Source organism: Lactuca serriola, chromosome 7 (genome assembly GCF_051521515.1).
Source record: "Lactuca serriola cultivar US96UC23 chromosome 7, Lser_US96UC23_V15, whole genome shotgun sequence".
In the NCBI taxonomy this organism is placed as follows: Eukaryota; Viridiplantae; Streptophyta; class Magnoliopsida; order Asterales; family Asteraceae; genus Lactuca; species Lactuca serriola.
Window position 1 is genome coordinate 9720564 of NC_136414.1, and position 19437 is coordinate 9740000.

The window sequence follows — 19437 nt, forward strand, 5'->3', positions numbered from 1 at the left end:
ATAAAAATTTATTTATAAAAACGGATTAAAGTTACTACAGCTATTTTTTTTTCTTTAGTCCAATCTAGAGGTGCATGTCAAGAGCCGTTTTTTATAATTAAACTATTGGTTAAGAATACGTGATACGTCTTTACAAAAAAATGAAACCGTTTTTTTTCTTCGACTTTTCTTAAAAGAACAAATTGAATTGGTTTTTTAAACGAAAAAACCACTTTTTTTATGGAATTTAATTTCCAAAAAAACTAAAACGAGTATATAAAATCATTTTTTTTAATAAACCGGTTTAAAATCAGTATCTGTGCACCTCAAGTCTGCTATAGACTTTTTATTAGTATTAGTAGTAATGAGAGAAAAGCCCAATGCTCTTCTTACAGAATTTGGGCCGGTGTCAAAATTAACAAAGGTCCATCCAATCAAATTCCAAGAGATTGAATACCAAATTAACAAAAAAATATAAATTGCAGCAAGTCTAGCCTTCTCTTCCCCATTCTGGATTAGGGTTTTGCAGCCGTCCTCCGAGCGTCAGCAAGCAGCGGCCAATTCTCCATCTCCGTCGCCATGGGTCGTATGCACAGTGGAGGGTACTTTCTTCCTCTATCCTCCTTCATCTGTCTGTATTTGCATATGTGTTTTGATGATTTCGATTTTTGATTTGTTTTGCTTTGTGATTTTGGTAAACAGTAAGGGTATCTCCGCATCAGCTAAGCCATACAAGAGGACTCCACCGAGCTGGCTGAAGATTTCATCTCAGGATGTAAGAAATTTTATCATTCCTTTGTTATAGTTTTAATCATCCTTATCAAGAAGTGATTTTTCGGCTAGGCTTGTTTCTGTGGTGAACCTAAAAGAGGAAAAACGCACTATTTGTCTTTGTTCATTTAGGTTAGAGTCATTATTGGCTACTGAAGTATCTAACATAGATGGATTTATTCAGGTTGAGGACAACATATGCAAGTTTGCCAAGAAGGGTCTTACGCCATCACAAATTGGTGTTATTCTTCGTGATTCTCATGGTATTGCTCAGGTGAACAGTGTAACAGGAAGCAAGATTCTGCGCATTCTGAAGGGACATGGTATGCATTTACATCTCTTCTATTCAACATTCCTTCTATTTTGTACTAAAGTTGATTCTCATTTCTTGATTTTTTAGGGCTTGCTCCTGAAATCCCTGAGGATTTGTATCACCTCATCAAGAAAGCAGTTGCCATCAGGAAGCATTTGGAGAGGAACAGGAAGGATAAAGATTCCAAATTCAGGCTCATTCTCGTGGAGAGCAGGATTCACAGGCTTGCTCGCTACTACAAGAAGACCAAGAAGCTGCCACCTGTCTGGAAATAGTAAGTCCAAATATTTTTTTATATATCGTTCATTGTAGTTGATTTCCACCTTTTTATGAGTTTAGTTGAATCCATCATGCGTTTTTGCCCTATTTTTGACATCCTCCTTTTTATGAGTCTTGCAAACAGTCACTTTGTCATGAAACAGATTTTGCTATTGATAGCATTTGATATCAACATATATTCGTTTATTTGTGTATTATAGCATCCCACATTCATTTCTTTTTTCTATACAGAATTTAACTTATATAGATTGTACTTTGATATTTTCTTCTTAGACATTATATTTGAACCCATACCCCTAATTATAGCAGTAGACTAGTAGGAAGAAATAAAAGGAGAATGCCATAATAAACAAATGGGTGAAAGTATGTTGCTATTTCTTCCATTGATAATCAGATATGATTTATGTACTAACACAACATTATTTGTTTATGCAGCGAGTCCACCACAGCCAGCACTCTTGTGGCCTAGAGAAGAGAAGTGAAGGTTTATTTTATTTTTGTAAAAGTTGGAAGAATGGAGTTTCTTATTTCAAGTGGGTGTTTTCTATTTTGTTATGTAGCATGAATTTCAGTTTATATGGCATTTTTTTTCAATGATATTATATTTAACTTTCAAGGGTTGTGTCTTGACTCTCGATGCTTATACTTGTTTTAGACTCATGCTAAGTTTAGCATACTAGCTGTGAAAAGCTAGATGCTAGTTGATAAACTAACTTCAAGATATAAATTGGCATTTATAATTTTTTTATATAATTAAGAATGTATTTGGAATATATCTAAAAAAGCTTCTAAAAAAACTAGTTTAAATAGCTTCTAAAAAAGCTTCTCCCTCTCTCTCACACACACAAGCAAAACCCTCAAATGAATGACATAATCATAAAAACTCATCCCTAATACCATTTCTTTTATTCCGGACAAACACAACAAAGCAATTTTGTAAATAAGAAATTTTAGTAAAATCATGATTATGTCAATTTCAAATACCATAATTTTGTAAAAAAAGCAATGTAATTTGAATTTTTTGAACTTTTAACAGATTTACAAAATTAAATAAATTTATACAAAAGAATTAAATCCATTCTGTTTTTACAACCAAACTTTTTAACATATTTAAATTCATTCTCCGACTACTTCCAAAAATCACAACCACGTATATCCTCAAGGAAAGTAGCTTCATCGAAATATCATTAAACATCACCTTTCATCTCTTCAATTCAATTCCAAGGTTCAAATTCATGTTTTAATTAACCAAAGCAATTCAAAAAATACATAATTGTTTACCTAAGATCTTGAGAACTATCACTGTCTTCAACTCAGACATTAGCTGTAGATATGTTCCACGTGTTTCCTCCTTCTTTAAGGTAAACTTCGTAAACCCCATTTATAGTTTCGAGTTTTCCCATTGGAGTAAAAAAATAAGTTTTTTGACTTATTATCGGTTTCACACCAGAATAATAAAAAAATGTTTGGGCAAGGGCTTTTTTAAAAACAACTTGTAATCTCTAATAAGTTCATTTTTCATAACCCCTTTACGATTTTCTTATCAAAAAACATTTTATTCCAACCTTTTAAAGCAATTGACTAATATACCCTAAACCTAATAGTTTTGAAAACCGGACCGGACATCGAACCGGCCGTGTTACAGGTTTGATGATTCAAGTGGTCCGACTGGTTGGACCGGTCCTAAAAACTGGATATATATATATATATATATATATATATATATATATTCACGTTTGTCCATATGAAAAGAAATGTTTTAAGAGTTAAAGTTGAAAGGAAAATATTGCGGGTTTCATCTTTAAAATGAATTGATAAAAAAAAAAAAGAACAGCTATATAAGTAATAAGTAATAAGATACAAAGAAAGAATGGAAGCTATCCCACATCGATGAAATGTAAGAAGTATGGAGGTGTGCCTTCATTATATAAACTTCTCCCACTCCAAGCATTTGTTAGTAGTATTGGGGTCCAACTCAAAGACAGTGGGCCAAGTTACTAAATTGGGCTTGTTTCTATTTAAATGGACCAAAAGTTTAGTCTTTTTAAATTTAGTTAAATCCGGTTTTGGCTGGTTAACCTACCCGGTTCTGACCGGTTTTTGACTAAACCGGCAGTTTATTCCGGTTTATAAACTGACAGTTTTTAGGCTAATAAAATCGGATTCCTTACCGGTTCCGTTCCGGTCCGGTTTTCAAAACAGTGCCTAGTACCCTTATACATGACATTCGCCTCCATCTGCCATCGCTGCTTCGGTTGTGCTCGCGACTCCTGAAGCTAAAATCGATAAGGTGCTGTTCCTTCGAACCCACAATAAAGACAATAAAGGTTCGTTTTTCCTTTTATCTGTCTGTTTTCATGTGTTCATGCGTTTCTGCTGATGTCGTTTTTTTCTTTTTTTTCCTTTCTCTGTCTGCGTTTCATGCGTTTCTGTCAATCTTCTTCTTCTTCTCTTTTCTTTTGTTTTTTTGATTCTCTGAATTTTCCATGCTGTCGATTTTTCCATCTGTCAATCCACCTGTTTCCTGTTTCCTATGGATTTGGAAGTGTGCTGCTGTCGATTTTATTTATTCAAGGGCGTAGTTTACCTTGAAATGTGAATTCATAACTGATTTTAATGTGTAGTTTTACCTTTGAATGTGAAATCTGATTTTGAATGAAATGTCTTTGAATGTGTAGTGTTTGTGCTTTAATTGTCAAGCTTATATGATACCTTGAATGTGCATGTGTTTGTGCTTCAATTGTAAAGCTTAAATGACACCGTGAATACAATTTAGGTTATGGACACCAATAATGTTAATCTTGATGATTGTGAAATATCAAAAAATAAGCTTAAGCCTAATATAAAAGAAAGTCCTTTAGGGTAATTTTGCACATATAAGCTGTTTTTTTTTTTTTGCCAAACACTAAAAATGAAATTTATAACGTTTTCACACCTGATAAGCTTAGCCAAACATCTATTTAAAAACTCGGTTTTGAAGCGGCTATAAGTTACAAGTCAAAAAGTTAAAAGCCTTTTTAAATAAGCTTTGCCAAACACTCTGTAATTATTGTTTATAAATCTTAGAGCTTCAAGATGTTGCGATATGAGTTGTCTCGTAGTAGACATAGGGCTCAAATTTTTGGGATTGATAATTCGCTGGGATTCTACTTTTGGGAGATCTGTTGTAAAGGAAAAAATCTGAATAAAAGAATTAGGGCTTCACGTTAATAAAATTCACAGGGATTCTACTTTGTGTTTATGCTTCAAAGAGAGAATGAATTCTCACTCTTTTCTGTTTGTTTTTTTTACCTTTTCCTCCTCAAGTTACAAGACTTTTCTTTCAATGCAATGCATGTATCGGTTTTTAAAATTAGAGTCCTATTTTGTAAATATTTAATTCTTCAGGGTCCAGAATAGATGCCATTATAATAAAAAGTGCGTGAAATATCCGCACGCGTGACGGGAGTCTGGGCAAAACGCCACCACTGACCACCAATGATCGCAACCCTTGCCAGTAATACGTTAGGAATCCTGCGCCACTTCCGTTCTTCTTCTTCTTCTTCCTACTCTCTAGATATCAAGTTTCATGCCCTAACCTCCATCATGGATTCCATTAACAGTCACGGAAGCTCATCTTTCTCCACCTCTGCTCATTCTTTTAGAAGGTACATCTCTCTAAAGTCATGTTTCGAAATAATTAGGCCTGTTGTTTTTAGTTTTATTAATTAGATGACATTTAGATTTTGTGCAATAGCGGTTGTTTATACGTCCAACGTCAAATAGTTTGATGGATTGATTGGTGTTTTACATGTCTACTTGTTTATCGTTCAGATTACTGTTTAAGTACACAGTATGTTATATAAAATTAGGTATTCATGTCTGAATTGTAGAATCAGTTTTTTTCCTTTTGATTTTAATAAGATGTGCAGGAACTCTGAATGTGATCATTAGTATGAGCATATACTGAAACATAGCTGAAATTAGCCTCTTATGGATACAATATTTGAAGAAACCTTCTTCACAGTTAAGAATTCTGACTAAAAAAAACACACACAGATCAACATCCATGACATTTCAACATTTTAAATTACCCTTCCCCAAAACAAGCAACTTCTTTAACATTAACCAGCTAGTTGTAAAGTAAAAGATTACAGCTGCAGTTTGTATGTATACCTTAGTTATTCGAATTTCAGCATTGCACCAGAGAGTAGGAGAAAAGATTATCATAAGTTGTTACTTGTTAGATTTCCTTTTCAATGAACTTGTAATTGCAGAGTACGAGAATTTTTCAGTTGTATTTTAAGTAATAATTCACTTTCACCTATCTTGATAATAAAATGCATGATAAAAAGAAACAACTACAATTCTATTGCTACTAACCTACAAAACTCCTGAAAGTTTGTGTACACCTTCATGAACCACAAACCAGATAACAAGACATGCAGATAGATGGATTCTGTGTTGATGCAAAGCCTAGTTTTAGAACCTGATGATGAAAATTTGGTAGATTAATTTAAAATTGTTTACCCTAAATGACCACATGTGTAATTTATAATTTGGTGGCAGTGGTGGTGGAGGTAGAGGTTCATCAATGACAGAAAGCCATGGAAGGTCAAGGGGCCGAGGTGGAAGTGGAGGTGGAGGTGGGCAAGATAGAATTGATGCTCTTGGCAGGCTCTTGTAAGCACTATGAATCTTTTCTAAGTTTTAAAAAGATAGTTTTCTTTTCATATGTTGAATACTTGATATGCTATAGTTGTTTTTTTTTGCAAAATGATAGCAGAAAGTAGGCTCTCATTGAACCAAAATCTAAAAATTATTTATTTCCATCAAACTAAACTTGTAGGACCCGTATCCTGCGACATATGGCTTCTGAGCTGAAGTTAAATATGAGGAGTGATGGATATGTGAAAGTTGAAGATCTATTGAGACTCAACATGAAAACATTTGCCAATGTTCCAATAACTTCTCATACAATTGATGATATTAAGGAGGTTCTCCTCACTTTTTTTTCATCTTCATTCAGCTCTGCTTTTAGTAACAAGAGATCGTTAATTATATGTATTTTCACATCATGCTAACAATAAGAAAGAAAGAAGCTTGAATTTTTGTTGTTGGTTGTAAATTTGTAACGTGTGGTTTAGGCTGTGAGAAGGGACAATAAACAGAGGTTTAGCTTGCTTGAAGAGAATGGGGAGCTTTTGATTCGTGCAAACCAAGGTCATACAGTAACTGTATGTAAACAATTATTTATTCTTTAGGGTTTTATCTTATACAAACAAATGGCAATGTACTTTCATTTTTACTTTGAAAGTATGTTGCTATTTCTTGCATCCTTTAATAATAATTACTCTGTTGGTTGGGTTGGCAGTTGGTTGAGACAGAAAGTTTACTTAAACCCATCCTCTCACCTGAAGAATTTCCTGGTAATGACATTTTATAATTTTTTTTTTCTTAATGTTTGTGTTGATCTTTTCTTGATGTTTTTGATGTCCAGTTTGTGTGCATGGAACCTACAGAAAGAATTTAAAATCAATATTGGAGACTGGTCTTAAACGCATGCAAAGGCTACATGTCCATTTCTCTTCTGGATTACCAACCGATGGTGAAGTAATTAGTGGTAAAAATTCCTCATCATACTTCCGATTCTTGCTATTACAACAAAAACTTGTTATTAGGACATTCATTATATATATATATATATATATATATATATATATATATATATATATATATATATATACCCAATTATAGCATAGGTTTTCAAAACAAAGAAATGAAACTACTGTAGGATGGTATAATAAACCAATTTAATTGATGAAAGTATGTTGTTGTTTTATTAACCTTTTGGTTGAGAATTTGTTATTGCTTGTATTGTTGTAGGAATGAGGAGGGATGTGAACGTGTTGATATTTCTTGATATTAGGAAAGCTATTGAAGGTACTAGTCACTACTCACTTATTGAAATGTTATACTCTCAGCTGCAATTAGGTTTCCTTTTTCAAGATGAAATTACCTATTTGCCCCCATAGTGATGGAGAAAGTATTTGGCAGGGGGGATGAAGCTTTACATATCGGACAACAAGGTGATCTTAACAGAAGGTTTTGAGGGTGTTGTCCCTGTCAAGTATTTTGAGAGGATAGAGTCATGGCCAGATAGGAAGCTTATACCTTTTTAATACACTCTCATCCCCTAAAATTTAGCATCATGATTTCGGAAAACCCACCCACATTACATGTAATTGTCATACTACTTAAATGAAACTCATTAAATAGACTTTTACCGGAAATGTGGATAAATCAATAGGTAAAATACATAGATACATAATAGGTTGTGTTTTTTTTGTATTTTGTCATATAAATATCTACTCTTGATACAAGATAACATTTTATTACAAAATGTGTGGCAAATTGTTAAACCGATTACAAAAGTCGGGTAACCGGTTAATTAACACTATTCGGTTTGTAGGTCTACCCATGAGTATCACGTAAAGTATCCAAATTTATGATCTTGATAGTTTAAATATTTAACCTTTGGAATTTTCGTTATCTAGTCCAAAATATGAGTTTTAACAATTCTAACAAATGTTACGTACATATAAGTTTATAACCATATCACTCAGTAAAGTTTAATAATTTCAATTTCTAACATCGACTTTTGATTATTAGGTATTTTAAGTTAATGTTATGGATTAGGATGTAAGTAGTAATAACAAAACAAACCTCATATTTATAATAACACATATAATCTCACAATATAATTTAAAGATCATATATGTCAATAGTAAAAGTATAAATATTTTGAAAAATAAATGGTTTCGAGGTTAGGTAATTGTGAGGGTATAACTATAAAAATACCATAATCATTCCAAGGCACAATTTTTTTTAGAAAAACGCTTATATCCGGTCTCATAACCATTTATCTGTTCAAAATTTGTCTTAAAACGATAGGCTTGTGTATTTTTGTCATCCTTACATCAAATTCATTTAGATAATCACATGTTGGTCCAATTGGGCATTTCATAAATCTTTAAGGTCTAATATTGTGAATATTCAAAACTTTAGGGCCGTATGTATAATTGTTATCTATTTTAATAAATGAATATTTTTTTTCTACATATAATACTCTCATTCAATTTGTTAAATTTCATTTTATAGTTATTTTGAATTATTTTTTTCACATGCCATTTTATGAGTTTTTTATATTTTATTAAATTTCGCATAATATTTTAATATAATAATTACAATAAATTTAATTTCAAGATTTCTAAATTAAAGTTTATTATTTATTTTTGTTTAAATTTAAAAGACAAAAAAACATTTCAATTTTAATAATTCATTATTTTTCTTATTTCCTCATAAATCCAAAGTTTCAAATATTTAGACCTTTATATATATATTTTTCCTAATTAACCCATATAATATATGGGTCTCATAACTAGTTAATTGATATTTATACATCTAATATTTTACGGAAGCAACACCATATAAAAGGATAGTCTGGTCGAGTGTCCCATGAAAGATTAGTTTGATCAAAATGTATGGTGGATTGGATTTTGTTCGGTAAAGATGCTTCGTCGTAGGGATGGGAATGGGTTCAAATCCGGACCGGTAGATCCGGAACCGGTTAACGGGGATTGGAAAACGGACATGTATATAGGAACCAGTTCCGGTTTGATTCTGGGTAAAGCGAGTTTAGAACCGGAAAACCCGACAACATTAAAGTGGGTCAGGTGGAACCGGGTAAAGTGGGTCTAGAACCAGGATAGTGATCGAACTTTGAAAATTTTCAACTCTGATATCCCAACTTCGGGGGACTGTAAGTCATTGAATATTAAACCAAAAATGACAAAATTTTAGTCTAAAATCATGTACAAACTCTAAATTACACGTTGTAAAAAACCTCATAATAATCCGGTTTCAAACAAATTAGATATGCATTTTTAAAACTTTACAAAATATACAAATAAAGCTGAAAAACAGAAAATTCACAGCTTTGATATCCTGACTTTGGGGGACTGTAAGTCAATGAATGTGAAACCAAAAACGACAAAATTATAGTTTAGAATCATGTACAAACTCTAATACACGTTGCAAAAAAATCTCATGATAATCCGACTTCAAACGAATTAGATATGCATTTTTAAAATTTCACAAAATATAAGAATAAAGCTACAAAACAGAAAATTCAGAGCTTTGATATCCCCACTTTGAGGAATGTAAGTCAATCAATATGAAACAAAAAATGACAAAATTATAGTCTAAAATCATGTACAAACTCTGAGCTACACTTTGGAGAAAACCACATCCTATTCCGACATCAAACGAATTAGATATCCATATTTTAAAACATTCACATAATACAAAAAAAAATCTGAAAAACATAAAATGTCCAACTTTGATATCCATAATTTGAAGGACTGTAAGTCAATGAATATTAACTCAAAAATAACAAAATTATAGTCTAAAATCATGTACAAACTATAAACTATACTCTGGAAAAAACCTCATGTTAATCCGACTTTAAACGAATAAGATATGATTGTTTTAAACTTTTCACAGAAACCAGTTTCAGCCCTTAAAACCGGTTTTGGTTCCTAACGCGTTTCCGATTCTTAAACCCAGTTTACCTGGACCCGAAGAACCCAAAACCCGGATTATCTGAACCCGGATAAATACATTCTTTAAACCCAAAACCCGGACCGGTTCTACATGTTCTAGTTCTAACGGTTTTGATTCCGATCCGTTTTTTCGGTTTTAAATCTCATCACTACTTTATCATTACTTTGTCACTACTTTGTCGTATTGAATAAAATCAAAACTTTGGATGGACCCACCACACATTATTAGCATAAGAAGGAGGTCGGAGGTCCCTCCATTAAAATCACAAATTTGAGTGTTTTTTCTAATTACTTAAATTTATATTTTTAATTTTTAATATTATTTTACCAATAAGATCAAATTTGAATCTTTTCTAATTAATCAAATGAATACTTTTTCTTACTAAATGCAACCATTCTTCCCATCAACGTTCAAAAACTCCATTATTATTATTATTATTATTTTAAAAATCAGTTTATTCATATTTACCTTTTTTTTTATTTATTTATTTATTTTTTTTTTATTATGTCTTATCGCTTTTTATTTTCTTGTTTTATGTTTAATAGGTGAATAATTTAGATAGTGATTTATGATTTGATTTTTTGTATGTGCTTTTAATTTTTTATTCCATTTTGCCATTTTGTTATTTTTTTTAGTGTTTTATGCAATTTTAAGATGGTGGGTAATGGGTATGAGTTATTGAGAAAGTGGTCATACAGTAGCCAACTATTAGTGTGTTATGCATTATTGAATTATCGGTATCATTTCAATAAACACAATATTTCACATAGTTTTCGGGTTTATGGGTTAAAAAAAACAATCATGTGAATTTATGATCGCTCATGTTGGATGTCACGGAATAGACTTAGATGTTGTTTGTTTTTTCGAAGCGAAAATGTCTGAAGTGTGCGGACCACCTCTGCAACCCCCTGTAGCAGAAGAGGTGAACCAAACAACTGCAACATGTAATAAAAAGTGTGTTTGTTTTTTAACGTCTGCAAACTGCTGCAATAAGCTAAAGTAATGTGTGAAGAAGTTTGAAGCAGATGGTCTAGTGCTGCGCCACGCAACACACGCGCAACCGTTTTTAAGTTAGAAGTCTTCTGAAAAACAAACAACTGCGAATGATCAAATGTTGCGCGGCGCAACAATAAATGGTCAGAAGTGATTTTAAAAAAAAAACAAACACCTTAGCCTTAATGCATACAAGTGAAAATATATTCCCGTCAATCATTGCCAATCTTCTTGTTATTCAATATGAAATATATCTCCAAGTATATTGAAGCACTGTATACAACATATAAAGCTTACAATATAGTGGAATTGTTTCAAAATTTGTGGAATAATTTAGTTGATTCATTAATGTAGCCATCATATTTGAAAATTTATGCAGACCTCAAAACAATAATGACAAATTATTCGAGTATTATTTCAATCAAGTGTTCTCAATTATCTCAATGGCATGGCTGGATGCTAACCATCATTTACTTATTTCATTTTTTAGGTGTTCTTGATTATCGCAATCCTATTTGGATGGATAAATACATGGAACTGTTTGGATCCCTTTGGATTAACAAAAATATATATTTTTACAGTCACATTAACAATAGAGTTGCAAGACAGATTTTAAACCATGTGATTGAAATATGGAAATTGTGGACTATAAGCAATAGTTTTTCTCTTGGTCATAGTGAAGAGTATCGACACCATATTTGGTTGGATTTACGTACAAATTATTAGGTGTTCTGAAGAGTATACAATGATTGAAGATGACTTTTTAAATAACATAAACCACTTGCTGAATTTCTTCGGAGCAAGTTTTGTGACATTTGAATATTGGCTTACAATGCTGGACAATAGTTTTTTCATTGCTAAAAAATAGGGTGTAATTGTTCATCTAAACAAAAATGGATCTATAATGGCCTTGATCCGTAAGACATCCTAAATCACACAACTATAGTTATCACCAAGTTCATAGTTGTCATTATATGAATGTTGATTGAGAAAACATGTATTGAATGCCACCATTTCATCATAGTTATATAATAATTGTAATATTTAGAGGGTTCATTTATATAAAAATCAATAAAAGTAAAATTACATTTTATTACTATTATTTATTTGAATGTTACTATTAAAGTTTTTTAATAATAATAATAATAATAATAATAATAATAATAATAATAATAATAATAATGTTACTATTATTACTACTACTAATAATACTGTTACTATTATAACTATCAGTATAAAAGAGAATTTAATAAAATCTAATATTAACCAAGCATTGTGTCAACAAATAGGATGCGGGTTGAAATGGTACTAACATAATTTTTTCAATTAATATTTGAAACAGTCAATTTTAAGTATACTCAAATAACCTCACAATCGATGCAAACATAACATCTACTCTGTTAAAAAATACTACTAACATTTAATATATATATATATATATATATATATATATATATATATATATATATATATATATATATATATATATATATATATATTAAAATCAATTGACCTCAGAAAATAATATAGTTTTATATTTTGATGGTATATAATTTAAAATAAAGTTAATATGGATACGGATTTATAATATAAAATAAAGTTAAGACAAAACTTCAAAAATGGTCCCTGTGGTTTTTAAAAATATCAAGTTTAATCCCTAAGTTCAAAAAACCTCATAGATGGTCCCTGTGGTTTCAAAACTTTTAACATTTGGTCCTTCCGGCTCACTCCGTCAGCATTTCACCGTTAAGTGAGGGGTATTTTCGTCATTTCAATACCCAGGGACCATTTATGAGGTTTTCTCTATTTAAAAAGACAAAACTGCAAATTTAGTCCTTGTGGTTTGCAAAAATCTTTGGATGGGGTCCAAAAAGTTTCCAGCTTGCACAGAAGATCCAAAATCAATGTTTTTCTTGGTTTTAAGTCCAAAAAAACTTGAAAAGACGATTATACCCTTTTAATTTCTTTTTTTATTTTTATTTTTTGCAATTATTCTAACACCATTTTTGTCTTAAAAATAAAAAGAAAAGAAATATATTATCCCCCACCCACCCATACGTTCTCTCTCTCTCTCTCTCTCTCTCTCACTCCCTTCACCAGTTATGCATCTCTGGCGTAGGAGGAAACCGCTGGAACTAGTAGACCACCAATCGCCACCATGACAGTACTCCTCCTCTTCCTAATCTGCTCACCGATCTCATCCAAACACCCCCCTTTGATTGTTAGTGCTACTGCTCAAATCCACATCCCACAACGAGAAGGGAAGCAGTCGAGTGGAGCACCGGAGCTACCCCCTTCCTCCCTGGCGATTGGTCGAGGAACACCACCCAAACACCCCTGACTCCTTCACTACCGACGATGTGAAAGGAAGCCACGACGGGCCTGCCGAAGACGTCGACTGCAGCCCCTCCTATTGACGAAGAATCACCCAAATGCTTCCCATGCCCACTGTTGTCGATGGATCGAAGACAACAACACCCGATGAGGTTTTGCTGTCGATGGATCGCGCCGGAAAACCGACCATCTGGGTTTTCAAAAATTTCTCGATTTATTGTGATTGTGTTCGGTCTAAACCATATTCCATTTGGGGGTTCCATAATTTCACTATAATAAGACGGTTTGCATAGAAATTGAGGGTTGGATTGACTCAAGTGTATCGAGATTTTGAAGGATACATCATTGAAAAGAGGGTTTAATAATGATTCCACTATTACTCCATGTTTTCATCCTTCTGTTTGCAATCCCACCACTGCTACATGTTGGAGCTTCCACCACCGATACATGTCTAGAGCTATCACCGAAGTTAGAGAATTCGTTAGTGGGTCTTGAATCCAGAGATGAAACCCTCGTAATAGTCGGAGAAGCACAACTCAGTGGCACGAAGAACGGAGAAGGGGAATTCGTCGATCTCTGATGAAAATACACTGTGTGTGTGAGAGAGAGAGAGAGGGAGAGGGAGAGAGAGAGAGAGAGAGAGAGAAGTATCAGTGGAGGGAGGGAGGGAGAAAGAGACCTAAGAGAGATAGAGTTTTACATATTTTATTATTATTATTATTGAAATGTTAATAAAATGAAAAAAAATGTAAAAGTAAATAAATAAGGGTATAACCGTCTTTTCAAAATTTTTCGGACTAAAAACCCAGAAAAACCTTGATTTTGGATCCTCTGTGCAAGCGGGAAACTTTTTGGATCCCATCCAAAGATTTTTGCAAACCACAAGGACCAAATTTACAGTTTTGTCATTTAAAAAAAATAATAATAAAATATAAATATTTAATATAAAAGGGTCCTACCCCCCCCTCTCTCTCTGTGACATGAGCTGTATGCTTCTGTAACTCTAGTGTGTGTAATTGTTCTCTCCATTTTCCCTTTTGTTTTTCTCTATCTGCATTTGTTGTGTTGGTAAATTCTCCTGTAAAAATCATGGCTAGAGCTTCTTCTTTTATTACTTCTTTTTCTTTATTCTTCATTTACCCATCCATCTAATCAGGGGTGAAAATCCCTCCAAGATCTCGAGCACGCAGAGTAGAGAGTATACGTTAGCAAAGGGTAATTCGAGGAATCTCTCATATTCCAGTAGAAGCACTAAGAAGAACCAGAATTAGAATCGGTTCAATTGGTGAAAACCCTCTTCTTCAAGGTCTCAATAGTGTAGGAGGAGGCCCTAATTCTGAAACAAACCCATCATTCTTACATTCTTCTAAAGCGGCATGGGGTAATCGAAGACACCGTTCACGCCTATTCTCAAGATTAATATCGGAAAGTGCTGCTTCTCTTTCCTCCATTTCATCTGCCTTAAACAAAGCAAAAAATATTGATTGGAGATCTTGAAACATACATCAATGATCGAATTTTTAGAAGTACAGATGTTTCACAGATTCTACCAGGTAATCAAGAACACAACACTTATGTAACGCCCGTAGATCAGGGCTAGTCAATTTAGAGACGATAAGCGTCAAAAATGAATTTTTGATGAAAGATTATTTAGAATGAATAATCTTAACTAAGTTGTAGTATATGTTACAAGGATTCCGTACATAAAAAGAACGCCGAAATCCGAGTTATAACGAAGAAGTTATGACCTGTCGAAGTTTCGCGACAGAACCGGCACGACACAACGCGACGTAAAAAGTGAATTTACGTTAGAGCGATATTTAGCCTTAGCAATCTAAATGAAAGTCGTAGAATACGTTAAACCATGAGCGTGCATAAAAAGAACGTCCAAATCTGACTTCGTATGAGGAAGTTATGATTTTTCTAAGTTTCGACTTAGCGGTATGCAGCCCGAATGCTCGATTTGAGACCGAGTGGTTTTTAGCCAAAACAATCTAAATGAGAATTGAAGATCTCATTAATTGTAGTAAAACGATAAAAAGATAGGCGAAAACGGACGTCGGATGAAGAAGTTATGATTTTATAACGGAGTTTTCCTGTCCCGGCCTACTAAAAATAAATAATAAAAATAAAGTCAAAATTAGCCGACGGAGTCTAAACGAAAGTCGTAGAGCGTAGTCTGACCTACGCGTGGATATAAAGAACGTCGAAAACGGAGTTCGTATGAAGAAGATATGAATTTTCGAAGTTTATTAAATAATTAATAATTAAATTTAATTATTAAATCCGGCATTATCCGAAGAGGAGTCATCGGACTCATCCGAAGTACGCCCAGCGTACAGCGAAGCATGACACACCTCGCACTCGAGCTCTTCGGATACGTAAGGAATGACGATTTTGGACCAGTACGTCCCGCGTACTCCGAGGCTCCAGCCTCCTATAAATAGGATGCGAGGGCAGCCGGCTCATTTGCTCTTTTTCTCTCTTCTCTCTCCCGTTTTGCATCGTTTTGCGTGCCAGAAGTACCCCCGAAGCCCCGGTAATATCCTCGAGCCCCGAAGCAAGTCCCGAGATCCCGAAGATCCCGAGAAGTGCGATTCCCGAGCCGAAGCTCTGCCCGCGAAAAGCTCGATTTTTGTGGAGATCTTCCAGATCTGCTGAGGATTACTACTTCTACAAGTCGTAGTGCTGTCCGATCATCTTCTGATCAAGTGAGTGTATACTACCTTTCATAAACACGATAATAATACAAGTATGAGTTGAGTGTATTAAGTATATTGTTGTTTATATGTGTGAGCGTGTAGTTACTTTCTTCTAACACATAAATATGAAGTATTTGCTATGAAATACGTGCTATGTGTTTATATGTTATTTGTCTATTTGAGATGGGCATGGAAATTGGAGTTTTATACAGGTGTTAAATGATTTAAACTGTGTAAGTATTTATATCTACAAAATTGTTGGGTAGAACATAGGTAGATGGATTAGTTGGTGACTATGGAGTTAGCGCCAATTGTATAAACTTGGCGCCGATGTGACTTCGTGCCTATTTGATGAACCTTGGCGACTATGGAGTTAGCGCCTATTGTTGAGTAAACCTTGGCGACTAGGGAGTTAGCGCTTGTTGAGTAAACCTTGGTGACTATGGATTTAGCGCCTATTGTTAAGTGAACCTTGGTGACTATGGAGTTAGCGCCTATTGTTGAGTAAACCTTGGCGACTATGGAGTTAGCGCTTGTTGAGTAAACCTTGGCGACTATGGAGTTAGCGCTTGTTAAGTGAACCTTGGTGACTATGGAGTTAGCGCCTGATAACTATGGATTTAGTACTTGATAAATAAACTTTGGCAGCAATGGATTTCGTGCCAATTCCTTACGAATAAATGAATAAAGGATAGTTGGTTCTTAGGGTAAAACCTTAAGAAGATAATGGGGATGAGTAATTGGGTTGATTGTTTGCTGATTAAATATAATAATTATATTATTGTGGGTTGAAAACCCTATATGCTCACCAGGCTCCCAAGCCTGACCCACTCAGTTTTCTTTTCATTACAGGTAATGGCACAAGGGTATAAGTTGGTAGACTTGACGAGAGATTTTGGGATTATAGATCAGTAGTTATAATTAACTATTGTAAGATCTATTTTATATTGTTTATGCTTTTGGTCTGTAACGAACATGAAATCCCGAGGTTTTATTATTTAATGAAAATACATTCTTTTCGAGAAATGTTTTGATAAATGGTTATCATATTTTATTTTGGGAACAAATTCCGCAACCGTTTTCTTTAAACGGTCACTCTGATTTATAAAACAAAGCATAAACAAATCGGTCTTTTCTGGCCATGAAATTGGGGATGTCACAACTTATCCTCCAAATGGTGGTGATATTCACCTTCAACTGCTCAGAATGTAAAGATGAATACGAATCCAAATCGAAATCCTGTTGTCCCTGTTTCTTCTAGTTCTTCACAAAGAGCGATTGCTACTACTATTGTTCATCTGGATAATCTATCAACTAATAGTGCTGTAGAGATTGATCTAACTATATCGTATCCTTCTTCTTCTTCTGCTAGGAGAGCTATTGTTTTAAGGGCGTTGAGTTTGGAAGGTGGAACTTCAGATGAAGAAGAATAACAGGTTGGAGAAGATAAGTGGGTGGTGCTTCGTAAGAGAGAGAGAGAGATATTAAATTTCTTTCCTTTTTTCTTTTTCTTTTTTAATAAAAAATTAAGATGTTTTAATAATTTTTGCTGTAATGTTTATAAATGGTTCAAAATATTCCAAAGATTTCCATCTTTGGACCGTTGGAGATGGAATAACTTCGGTGGTATGTACAAGTCTTTTTGTTTCACTAATTACTACTATTCCAGATACGTCATGGTACGAAATTATTTGGACTACAAAAGCAAACCAGATTATAGAACAAGATTTGATAAGTAATAGTCAACAAATTGGGATTCATTTATCAACAGATTTTTTTCTTCCGTTTGAATTCATTTCAATAATTCTTTTACTTGCGTCAATCGGCGCAATTGCTGTAGCTCGTCAATAATAACTCTTTAGAACTGGGAAAAACCTTGTTATGAGCTATCACATGCATTTCCTTTTTTCTATTTTTGTATATAAAATACAAATTGTTTCTTAGTAGTAGTTTGATCTATTCCCAATATAATATATTCCTTTATTCCATTACTCGTTATATTCTAGTCACTCCAATTGGTTAAATTGTTGTTCATAGAAATGAATCGAGATTGATAAGGAGTTGGTTAATGATGCTCGAACATGTACTTGTTTTGAGTGCCTATTTATTTTCTGTCGGTCTATATGGATTGATTACAAGTCGAAATATGGTTAGGGCTCTTATGTGTCTTGAACTTATATTAAATGCGGTTAATCTCAATTTTGTAACATTTTCGGATTTTTTTGATAGTCGTCAATTAAAAGGAGCCATTTTCTCCATTTTTGTTATAGCTATTGCAGCTGCTGAAGCTGCTATTGGACTCGCTATTGTTTCATCAATTTATCGTAACAGAAAATCAACTCGTATAAATCAATCGAATTTGTTGAATAAGTAATATTATCATATAAATTAGAATTTTCATAAATTAATAATTAATTCAAATTAGCATGTCTGCCACGTAAGGTATCCTCATGTTATCACAAATATAAGAAATCAAAGTATTTTGGCGCTGTCAATCCAGAAGTAGATTAATAAAAAAACTCGGGGAACTCATCGATTCATCTAGTATTTAAATATATAATTCATTTATCAATTTACTAGATTGAAACCTTCTCACGTTCAAAAATGGATAGATCCAATGTCACATTCAGTAAAGATTTATGATACATGTATCGGGTGTACGCAATGTGTCCGAGCCTGTCCCACGGATGTATTAGAAATGATACCTTGGGATGGATGTAAAGCCAAACAAATAGCTTCCGCTCCAAGAACAGAGGATTGTGTCGGTTGTAAGAGATGTGAATCCGCCTGCCCAATAGATTTCTTGAGTGTTCGAGTTTATTTATGGCATGAAACAACCCGTAGCATGGGTATAGCTTATTAATACGTTACATAAAACCCTACTTGAGCCCATTTTTTTTTTACCACCAAAACCTGTGCTCAAAAATATCTTATTTTTGGGCATAGGTTTTTCTGGTCCAAGTGTATCTTGTCTTTACCATGAACAAATTTCCTTGGTTAACAATAATTGTAGTTTTACCAATATTTGCGGGTTCCTTTATTTTATTTCTTCCACATAAAGGAAATAGGGTCATTAGGTGGTATACTATATGTATATGCATGTTAGAACTTCTTCTAACAACCTATGCATTCTGTTATCATTTTCAATTGGACGATCCATTAATCCAACTAGTAGAGGATTATAAATGGATCAATTTTTTTGATTTCCGTTGGAAATTAGGAATAGATGGACTGTCTATAGGACCCGTTTTATTAACAGGATTTATCACTACTTTAGCTACTTTAGCAGCCTGGCCTGTTACTCGGGATTCTCGATTATTCCATTTCTTGATGTTAGCAATGTACAGTGGTCAAATAGGATCATTTTCTTCTCGGGACCTTTTACTTTTTTTCATCATGTGGGAATTAGAATTAATTCCGGTTTATCTACTTCTATCCATGTGGGGAGGAAAGAAACGTCTC

At 33.5% G+C, this 19437-nt stretch overlaps 2 protein-coding genes across 3 annotated transcripts; both read left to right on the plus strand.

The window, feature by feature from the left end:
- The first annotated feature begins 424 nt into the window (after nt 1-424).
- LOC145063435 (small ribosomal subunit protein uS15) lies at nt 425-1958 on the plus strand. Its single transcript, XM_079011042.1, has 5 exons — nt 425-581; nt 682-754; nt 935-1073; nt 1151-1337; nt 1778-1958. Exons 1-5 carry the CDS (start codon nt 559-561, stop codon nt 1809-1811), a joined length of 456 nt encoding a protein of 151 aa, XP_078867168.1. The 5' UTR covers nt 425-558; the 3' UTR covers nt 1812-1958.
- Nucleotides 1959-3312: 1354 nt separating this feature from the next.
- LOC145063434 (uncharacterized) lies at nt 3313-7724 on the plus strand. Of its 2 annotated transcripts, XM_079011040.1 has the most exons (9): nt 3313-3669; nt 4730-4989; nt 5891-6004; nt 6171-6318; nt 6469-6558; nt 6696-6750; nt 6822-6944; nt 7208-7264; nt 7379-7724. In XM_079011040.1, exons 2-9 carry the CDS (start codon nt 4820-4822, stop codon nt 7501-7503), a joined length of 882 nt encoding a protein of 293 aa, XP_078867166.1. In that variant the 5' UTR covers nt 3313-3669; nt 4730-4819; the 3' UTR covers nt 7504-7724. The 2 variants fall into 2 exon arrangements, with proteins under 2 accessions (XP_078867166.1, XP_078867167.1); XM_079011041.1 differs by lacking the exon at nt 4730-4989.
- Nucleotides 7725-19437: the final 11713 nt, after the last annotated feature.

Excerpts from the sequence above, each read along its gene's own strand:
- LOC145063434 (XM_079011040.1), top strand. The coding sequence starts at position 4,820 with ATGATCGCAACCCTTGCCAGTAATACGTTAGGAATCCTGCGCCACTTC. Across the intron at positions 4,990-5,890 it reads TCTGCTCATTCTTTTAGAAG|TGGTGGTGGAGGTAGAGGTT; the intron begins GTACATCTCTCT and ends ATTTGGTGGCAG. Across the intron at positions 6,559-6,695 it reads ACCAAGGTCATACAGTAACT|TTGGTTGAGACAGAAAGTTT; the intron begins GTATGTAAACAA and ends TTGGGTTGGCAG.
- LOC145063435 (XM_079011042.1), top strand. The coding sequence starts at position 559 with ATGGGTCGTATGCACAGTGGAGG. Across the intron at positions 755-934 it reads TGAAGATTTCATCTCAGGAT|GTTGAGGACAACATATGCAA; the intron begins GTAAGAAATTTT and ends GGATTTATTCAG. Across the intron at positions 1,074-1,150 it reads GCGCATTCTGAAGGGACATG|GGCTTGCTCCTGAAATCCCT; the intron begins GTATGCATTTAC and ends TTGATTTTTTAG.